The 10094-nt window shown below is 44.6% G+C and overlaps 1 protein-coding gene across 1 annotated transcript in view; it reads right to left on the reverse strand.

Moving 5' to 3' along the window:
• The window catches only part of HROB (homologous recombination factor with OB-fold), a 33822-nt gene extending 32685 nt beyond the window's left edge, over positions 1 to 1137 (reverse strand). Inside the window, exon 1 of the mRNA XM_073607760.1 lies at positions 1028 to 1137. Coding sequence (XP_073463861.1) covers positions 1028 to 1030 — 3 coding nt within the window. The 5' untranslated portion in view covers positions 1031 to 1137. The remainder of the gene's footprint in view (positions 1 to 1027) is intronic.
• Positions 1138 to 10094: the final 8957 nt, after the last annotated feature.

Raw genomic sequence — 10094 nt, forward strand, 5'->3', positions numbered from 1 at the left:
GCCGCCTCCTGCCTCTTCAGCGCCCCGCCATACGCCTTCCGCCTCCTTAGCGCCCCGCTTTCTCAACGCCACTCCATGCGCCTGCTGCCTTCTCAGCACTCTACCGTGCGTCTACCACCTCCTCAGCGCTCCGCCGCGTGCCTGCCGCCTCCTCAGAGCCCTGCCACGCGCCTGCCGCCTTCTCAATGGCACGCCATGCGCCTGCAGCCTCCTCAGCGTTCTGCCGTGCGCCTGCCGCCTCCTCAGCGCTCAGCCGTGCGCCTGCCGCCTCCTCAGCGCTCAGCCGTGCGCCTGCCGCCTCCTCAGCGCTCAGCCGTGCGCCTGCCGCCTCCTCAGCGCTCAGCCGTGCGCCTGCCGCCTCCTCAGCGCTCAGCCGTGCGCCTGCCGCCTCCTCAGCGCTCAGCCGTGCGCCTACCGCCTCCTCAGCGCCCCGCTGTGCTCCTGCCTTCTCAACGCCACTCCATGTGCCTACCGCCTCCTCAGCGCTCCACCGTGCGCCTGCCACCTCCTCAGCGCTCCACCGTGCGCCTGCCGCCTCCTCAGTGCCCCGCCGTGTGCCCACCTTCTCAACGCCACTCCATGCGCCTGCCGTCTCCTCAGCACCATGCCAGACGCCTGCCGCCTCTTCAGTGCTCTGCCAAGTGCCTGCCGCCTTCTCAACGCCGCATTAAAGGAACTCAAGAGAACTCATTTGTCTGACGCAGCGTGCTGCAGAATGTACATTACACCGAGGGTCTATTGATCATGGTAACACACACATTATCGCACATAACATGCGTTACTATGCTATTCATTTTGAACAGCTCCCCATCACCACGCCAACACACCCGTGCAATGCATTACTAAAAAAAAAATAGTTACGTACGAATTTTACCAATTCATTTTAAATAGGATGCCAAAAGACAACACAAAGTAAATGGTCTCCCAATACACAGGACTCCTACAGCTTTGCAGCCATTCTGGGATTGCCATACATATAAGGAGTCCTACATCACACTCATACAGCAAGAATACAGGGTCACTTCACCATTTCTCTTATATCACAGCCGCCCCTGCATGGACCTCCCTGTCTCCGAATGTTTCCAGCGCTGACTTCTCCAACCAACACAACTTCCGGCAGACCACTTCCGGCATGTGGAACGCACAGCACTTCCCGCAGTATGATTCAAACCACCGCGGCCAGGCCACACCTCTTACGTACCAAGGACAGCGAGGGTGTGAGCTGCAGAATGTGGAGCGCCCTCTGCTGACAGAGAAGCAGCAATTGATTTCTATGGACGCCGGTGTAATGGTAAGTACAGAATAAATATACAGGGAAACCTGGGAAAAATTATTTTGCAAGTTAAAAAAGAAACAACTCAAGAATCTAAATCATGAGTTATTAAAACTGTCAGCTTTTACCCTTGTCCTAATTAAGAATCAACTTCTGGCTAATGTTCATGATATAAGTGGAGGGGGGGGGACTTATTATTTACCAATGTTCTCTTGTTTATATGTTCACTTGCATGTAAAGATGACATGGAGGATCTGTATACAGGAATAGTGGTTGATTACAATATGTGCAGATGGGGTAATGTGTAAACTGGTGGAAATGTGTAGACCAGTACCCCACAACCCTCCACAGTGCTCTCAGGATTATTCTATGTACAGAATGTAGGGTTCAGGGGTGTATTAAGTACAGAATGCAGGGTTGAGGAGTGCGCTGAGTACAGAGTGCTGGGTTTAGGGGTGAGCTGTGAACAAAGTGCAGAATTCAGGGGTGCGTTATGTACAGAATGCAGGGCTTAGGGGTGTGCTACGTACAGAGTGCAGAGTTCAGGATTCTGCTATGTACAGAGTGCAGGGGTTCAGGGGTGTACTATATACAGAGTGCAGGGTATAGGGGTGTACTATGTACAGAATTCAGGGTATAGGGGTGTACTATGTACAGAATGCAGGGTTTAGGGGTGCACTGTGTACAGAGTGCTGAGTTTAGGGGTACGTTGTGCACAAAGTGCAGAATTCAGGTGTGCGTTATGTACAGAGTGCAGAGTTCAGGGATGTGCTGTGTACAAAGTGCAGGGTGTACAACCCCCCCTTCCTCCCCCCAAAGCTTCCTTGCATCTCTCTCTCCTACCTGGCCCAACTCAAGTACCTCCCTGCGTAGGCGACGCACCTTGGAGATGTGGAGATCTGTCCCCGCCATGAGCGGGTGCAGAGATCTGTTAGATCCGGGAGCTGCTGGGCAAAGCTGTCCCTTGACAACACAGACGGTGTCTGCGGAGAGCAGGATCAGAGGGTGAGAGCCGGAGGTGGCGAAATAGAGTTCTGCCACGTTTCAGCTGCAGAACTGGGTGCGAGGGCTCACATGACATGCAGTGTTAATTTTGGCAGCACATTTCAATTTAGTTTTAGTCTTAGGACTAAATAGGCATTTAAAATTTTAGTCCCATTTTAGTCTTCTGCAATTGTTGTAGTTTTAGTCGTATTTAGTCGACTAAATCTCCAGTACATTTTAGTCGACTAAAGCTCATTATAGTCGTCTAAAATCTAATGGGTGTAATTAAATTGCAATGCATTCGTTAACATTTCTCTACAATTTCCAAACTCATGATATACTGCTGGAGTGAAAAATCTAATGTTATTTATTATGGTATTGAGGTATGAACATGCACTACAGTGTTAATTTTGAAGTCAAATTTCAATTTAGTTTTAGTCTTATGCCGCGTACACACGGTCGGACTTTTCGTCTACAAAAGTCCGACAGCCTGTCCGACAGACTTCCGGCGGACTTTCGGCGGACTTGCAGCAGACTTTCTAACGAACGGACTTGCCTACACACGACCACACAAAAGTCCGACGGATTCGTACGTGATGACGTACACCGGACTAAAATAAGGAAGTTCATAGCCAGTAGCCAATAGCTGCCCTAGCATGGGTTTTTGTCCGTCGGACTAGCACACAGACGAGCGGATTTCGGGTCCGTCGTAGTTACGACGTAAAGATTTGAAGCATGTTTCAAATCTAAAGTCCGTCGGATTTGAGGCTGAAAAAGTCTGCTGAAAGTCCGGAGAAGCCCACACACGAACGGATTACCAGCCAGCTTTAGTCCGTCGGCGTCCGTTGGACTTTTGTAGACGAAAAGTCCGACCATGTGTACGCGGCATTAGTCTTAGTCTTTTGACTAAAATGGCATTTTAGTTTTAGTCCCATTTTAGTCTTTTGACTAAAATGCCATTTTAGTTTTAGTCGTATTTTAGTCATCTCAGTTGTTTTAGTTCTAGTTGTATTTTAGTCGACTAAAATCATATTCATTTAGTCAACAAATTTTTTAGTCGACAAAATTAACACTGATGACAAGGCCTGCTGGGCCGGATTCGTCCCGCTGGCCTTGTTTTTGACAAATGTGTTTTGAGTGTAATTTTGAGATACAATCTGGTAACCTATCAGATGCCAACCGTTGCCCCTTTTTTGAAGAAGGAACATCGTCATCTCTGAAGAACGGATGCGGAGCTCTGTCTATGGCTGAGTGTAATTGCATGTTGTGCCTGTCCTCTGTGTATCTGTTCTTTAAATGGACATTTGTAAGACAAGCCAAAGACACACCAGAGCCACAGTCCTATATAATTTATCTTCCACATGGTGCAGAACCTGGCACATCCCGAGCAACGTTCCAGTCTGCGGCTACAGAAGAAGATCTGAGTTCCACCACCATTCACCAGTGACCGCCGTCCTTCCTCGATGTGAGATAGGTAATGGCACCCGGGTGACATGGCTCATTGTGATAGTGGATCTCATGTGTGGAAGTGCCTGGAAACACAACGCTACCCATGGCCAGAAAATCCGTTTTGCTTTTTGTGTTCCTCTTGCATGAAAAAAAATAAGAAATTGAGAAGATGTGATTTTACAAGCATTCCCGAAACACGATCGTGTGACTGGAGCTTATGCAGCCGGGGTTTAGTAAAAATAGGTAGTTGAGCTGCTTTTTTTTACCACCCCCTAAGTTGCAAAGTCAGCCCTTCCTCCTCTGAGCTGGCTGCTCAGCTGTCAGCTAATTGCCAGCTCCTATCTCTGCACAGTGACTCACCTGTTGATGATATCCTGCTCGTCAGTCCTGCCTACTTAAGCCGTCCAGCCCAGGTGATCTCTGCCTTCACCTTGGTCAACATCACAGAGACTATGTCCTGTGTTCCTGTTAAAGACTTGCCTGGCTGACATTCCTTCTGGCTCCAGATCCTGCTTGCTGTTCCCTGGCTTCCTGACTTTCTGGCTTGTCTGACTATCCATTCCGGTTACCGAACTTTGGCTATGTTTTGACTACGTTTGTTCTATTTATTTTTATTATTAAACAAGTGTGATTTAACTGTACTTCTGTCTTGGTATGATTCATGGTTTCTGACAGTAGGTGAAGGCCATGAATTCAGAAGATGCAGTCAATCCACTTGTTGGTAATATTTTTTCCAGATTGGATGAGCAGGATCACCGCATTGATCACCTGGAATCTCTCACTGTGGCTGCTCTGGTATAACCTGTGTTGCAGGCTGTCCCTGCTGCTGCTCCAGTCTCTGTGCAGGCACCCGCTTCGAGTATTACCTCTTTAAGAGGTATGTCTGGTTCCACTCTCCGCTTATCCCAGCGATTTGGGGGTAATCCAATCCAATGCAGAGGGTTTCATAACCAGGTTGAGATATACTTTGCGATGCTGCCCCAGGCGTTTCTGACGGACAGAAGCAAACTAGGTTTTGTGATATCTTTGCTTTCTGAGAGAGCCTTGGCCTGGGTAAAACCTCTATGTGAGACGCAAAAACCTGTTGTCTAGAGTTACCCTAAGTTTGTGGCTTCTTTTAAAAGGGTATTTGACGTTCCCACACGTTCCACTTCTGCTGCCAAGTGCCTCATGTCCAACAAACAGAGTACGAGAACTGTTGCCGATTACTCCATTGAATTCCGTACTCTGGCAGCAGAGGTTGCTTGAAACATTGAGGCCCTCGTGGCTGCTTTTTCTCATGGTCTCTCGGATACCATCAAGGATGAGATAGCAGCCCGAGATATACCCACTGAGTTGGAGAAGTTGATCACGTTTGCCATCCTCATTGACTCCAGACTCAGAGAAAGACTCTCTTTTAAGGGGCGCTTGCGGAAGCCTCCTGTACATTTGTCTCCGAGCTTTGCAGTCCCACTCTTGTCTCCCTCACCTCCCATGCCTCCTGGTACCGAGTCAGTCAGTAAAGATGAACCCATGCACTTGGGCTTCACGCATCTCTCTGCAGATGAGAGAACCTTTAGGAGGAGGGAGAGATTGTCTTGTCTTGTCCTACCCATTCAGGGAACACCCGAAACTTGAGGTCCTGTCATGGACAGAGCTTAGGTGGTGTTGTTTCGTCCCCAGTTATCCAGAAGGATAAGCACCTGGTTTCGGTTACCCTTTCTTGGGCTGAGTCGTCCGTTGAGATACAGGCTTTAATCGACTCTGGGGCTGCAGGCATGTTCATTGATGCTGCCTTTGTTTCAAAGCACTTGATTCTGCTGCAGCTGCGTGATACTCCACGTGCCATTGAGGCTCTTGATGGGAGACCTCTGCGGCTTTCCCATGTGACTCATGAGACTGTTCCGTTGTCCATGGCCTTAGGGGCTCTTCACCATTAGATAATCCAATTCCAAGTTATTTCCTCATCTAAGTTTCCGCTGGTTATTGGTTATCCTTGGTTACAGAGGCACAACCCCTCTTTTGATTGGCTTCATGCTGAGGTTCTCTCCTGGTCGCCACAATGCTGTAAGACATGCTTCCAGAAGGCAGCCAAGGTCCTGTGCACCTTTTCACTCTCCTCCCTGCTGGAGGAGTACCACGTTTTTAGTGACGTCTTTGACAAAGGTCAAAATGGTAGTTTGCCTCCACACTGGTCATATGATTGCGCAGTTGACCTTCAACATGGTGCCATACCCCCTCATTGTCAGTCTTAGAGGATCAGGCCATGGAGGAGCATGTTGCAGATACACTTTCTCGAGGTTTCATCCGCAAATCCTCGTCTCCTGCTGGTGCTGGTTTTTTCTTTGTGAAGAAGAAGAGTGATGAACTGAGACCTTGTAGTGAATATAGGGGTCTCAATCGTTGCACGATTAAGAATGCCTATCCGATTCCGTTGATTACGGAGTTATTTGGCCACCTCAAGGGAGCAACGGTTTTCATGAAGCTTGATTTGAGAGGGGCATACAATCTTGTGAGTATTAAGGAGGGCGACGAGTGCAAAACTGTTTTTAATACCAGAACAGGCCATTATGAGTACCTCATAATGTCTTTGGGCCTTTGTAACGGCCCGGTAGTTTTCCAGGAATTTATAAACAATGTCCTCTGAGATTTGTTGCAGTTACGTGTGGTGGTTTATCTCGACGATATCCTCATATTTTCCAAGTCCCTGGAGAGCCACCACACAGATGTCTGTCATGTGCTTCAGAAACAAAGAAACTACAATCTCTATTGTAAATTGGAGAAGTGCAAATTCCATTGTGAACAGGTTAAATTCCTGGGTTATGTCATTTCCACTGCTGGTTTTTCGATGGACCCAGAGAAACTTTCAGCAGTCCTACAGTGGCCTGACCCGTGGATTTACGCCCTCTGCAGCATTTTCTTGGCTTTGCCAACTATTATCGGAAGTTTATTTGTAACTTCTCATCTCTGGACAAGCCCCTGACTGATATGACCAGAAAGGACGGTAACCCACAGAGTTGGTCTCCGGAGTCCATTAAGAGTCTCAAGGCTGCCTTTGTTTCTGCTCCTGTGTTGGCACATCCTGATCCTACGTTACCTTTTATCCTTGAGGTTGATGCTTCTGAGACTGGAGTTGGCGCCCTTCTGTCTCAACGTCCTACCTCTGAGAGCGCTATGCATTCTTGTGGCTACTTTTCCATGAAATTGGAGTGCAATTACGAGATTGGTGACAGAGAGCTGTTAGCGATCATTTTAGCCCTGAAAGAATGGAGACATCTCCTCAAAGGTACCACTGTGCCGGTTTACATTCGTACTGACCATAAGAATCTCACATTCTTGTCTGAGGCTAAACGCCTCTCTCCCAGAAGGGCGTGATGGGCTCTTTTCTTGTCTAGTTTCAATTACATTGTCTCCCTACTGCTGTGACACAGACTTACCATTCTCCCAAGGCTGCTGGCCACCCTGGGAAGAATCAACTCTTTTGGGCCATTTCCCAACAATTCTCATGGCCTAGTCTACGTGCTGATGTAACCGCCTTCGTAGCTGCCTGTTCCATGTGTGCTCAGAGTATAACTCCACGACACCTTCCAGTGGGCCTCCTACTACTCATACCTAATGGAGAGAGGCCCTGGACCCAGGTGTCTGGGGATTTCATTGTGGAGTTACCCAACTTCCAGGGCAACACAGTTATCCTTATGGTGGTTGACCGGTTCTCGAAAATGTCTCATTGTATTCCACTTAAGAAGTTGCCCACTTCTAAAGAACTGGCTTCCATTTTTGCTCGGGAGATCTTTTGCTTACATGGGCTGCCCAAGGTGATTGTCTCGGACAGGGGCAGTCAGTTTGTGTCCCGGTTCTGGCGAGCCTTTTATGCACAGTTGGAAATTCAGCTTGCTTTCTCCTCTGCGTATCACCCGCAGTCTAATGGGGCCGCAGAAAGAGCCAATCAGTCCTTGGAGCAATTCCTACGTTGCTATATTTCTGACCATCATAACAACTGGTCAGAACTCTTACCGTGGGCGGAGTTTGCTCACAATAGAGCCTTGAATTCTGCTTCCCGATTGTCCCTTGTTTATGGCAAACTATGGTTTCCAACGTTCCATGTTGGCTGACTCATTTGTTCCGCAGAGTATTCCTGCGTTAGAGGAGCATCTCCGTGGTCTTCGTTCCACTTGGGCACAAGTGCAGGAGGCTTTGCGACATGCTAATGATAGGTACAGACTCCATGCTAACCACAGACGCCTGCCTGCGCCTCCCTACCAGGTTGGGGGCAGGGTCTGGCTGTCATCTGAAGTTCGCACCTCGGTTTTTTGGGCCTTTCCGTATTTTTCGCAGGATTAACCCAGTGGCTTACGCATTAGACCTTCCTTCTAATATGCTTATCTGTAATGTATTTCATGTCTCCTTATTAAAACCTTTGTTCTGCAACCGCTTTACCACCTTGGTGCCTTGTCCTCACCCTGTACAGGTTGAGAACCATAAGGAGTATGAAGTACAGTCCATTGTTGACTCCCGTAGGTTCCGTGGGCGCATACAGTAACTGGTGCATTGGAAATGGTACGGTCCGGAGGAACGCTCTTGGGTCTCATCCTCAGACATACATGCCCCTGGCTGATTGCCAGCTCCTATCTCTCCACAGTGACTCACCTATTGATGATATCCTGCTTGTCAGTCCTGCCTACTTAAGCTGTCCAGCCCAGATAATCTCTGCCTTCGCCTTTGGTCAACATAACAGAGACTATCTCTTGCGTTCCTGTTAAAGACTTGCTTGGCTGACATTCCTTCTGGCTCCTGATCCTGCTTGCTATTCCCTGGCTTCTTGACTTTCTGACTATCCGTTCCGGTTACCGAACTTTGGCTATATTTTGACTATGTTTGTTCTATTTAGTTTTATTATTAAACAAGTGTGACTTAACTATACTTCTGTCTCGGTCTGATTTATGGTTTCTGACAACAGTTTGTACGTGGTAAGCAGACATATGCAGAACGAAAAAAATTGTTTTGTTTCAATGCAGTATTTATATAAATTTGTTTAGTTAAATTTGTTTAATTCGTTTTTGGAATTATTTTTGTTTTTTTTAATGCAAATTGATTCGAATTTTCCAAATTGGGAAAATTTGAATCAAATTGCATTCGAATTGCATTCGATTCAAATTCCATTTAAAATCAAATGTATTCTATTTGAAATTCGAATTTTAGAAGACTGTTAGATTCTTTCTATTCCATTCTATTCTATTGTTTTTTTCGATTCTATTCTTTTATTTTCTGTTCTGTTCTTTTCTTTTCTTTTCTATTTAATTTGAGATTTGAATTTCAGAAACAATAACAGTTATATTCTTTCCATTCTATTCTTTTCTTTTCTGTTGTTTATTCTATTCTTTTCTTTTCTATTATATTATTTTATTTTATATTCTATTCTATTCGAACTTGAATTTTGTCTATTCAAAATTTGAATTTTGGAAGAAAGTTCTATTCTATTCTTTTTTTTCTATGCTATTCTTTTGTTTATATTCTATTCTTTTCTATTTTATTTGCATTCAAATTTATTCTATTTGAAATTCGAATTTCAGAAGATGGTTAAATTCAATCTATTTTATGCTATTTTTTATTCTATTCTATTCTTTTATTCTGTTCCTTTATTTTCTATTCTGTTTTATTCTTTTCTTTTCTATTCTATTCTATTTTATTCTGTTTTACTCTATTTTCTATTCTTTTATTTTATTTTCTATTATGTCCCTTTATTTTATATTCTATTTTTGTCTATTCTTATATTTCGTATTCTGTTCTGTTTTACTTTATTATATCCTATTCTTTTATTTTCTATTATATCCCTTTATTTCATAATCTTTTATTTTATATTCTGTTTTGTTTTACTCTATTATATCTATCCTTTTATTTTCTATTCTATTCCTTTATTTTATATTCTATTGTATTCTGTTCTTTTATTTTATATTCTATTTTGTTCTGTTTTATTCTATTCTTTTCTATTCTTTTTTTTTATATTCTACTCCATTTATTTTCTATTCTATTTTTTTCTATTCTTTTATTTTATATTCTGTTCTGTTTTATTCTATTATAACATATTCTTTTATTTTATATTTTACTCTATCTTTTTTCTTTTCTATTCCATTCCTTTATTTTATTTTCTATTTTATTGTCTTTGGAAATTCACATTTGATTCAAAAACCTATTCGAATTAGAATTTCGCCTGAAATTTTGTTTCGTTATTTCGGATTCGTTTAAATTAGTTACTATTGTAATTCGAAAATTCGGATACATGTGATTTTCCAAATAATGAAAAATGTGTCTGAATTTCAATTCGGAACTAAATGAACCGATCATGTCTAATGGTAAGAACTATACCCCCTGTCATGTTTGGCAGGCAGCACGGTGGTGCGGGCTTTGCAGG

Source organism: Aquarana catesbeiana, linkage group LG12 (genome assembly GCF_042186555.1).
Source record: "Aquarana catesbeiana isolate 2022-GZ linkage group LG12, ASM4218655v1, whole genome shotgun sequence".
In the NCBI taxonomy this organism is placed as follows: domain Eukaryota; kingdom Metazoa; phylum Chordata; class Amphibia; order Anura; family Ranidae; genus Aquarana; species Aquarana catesbeiana.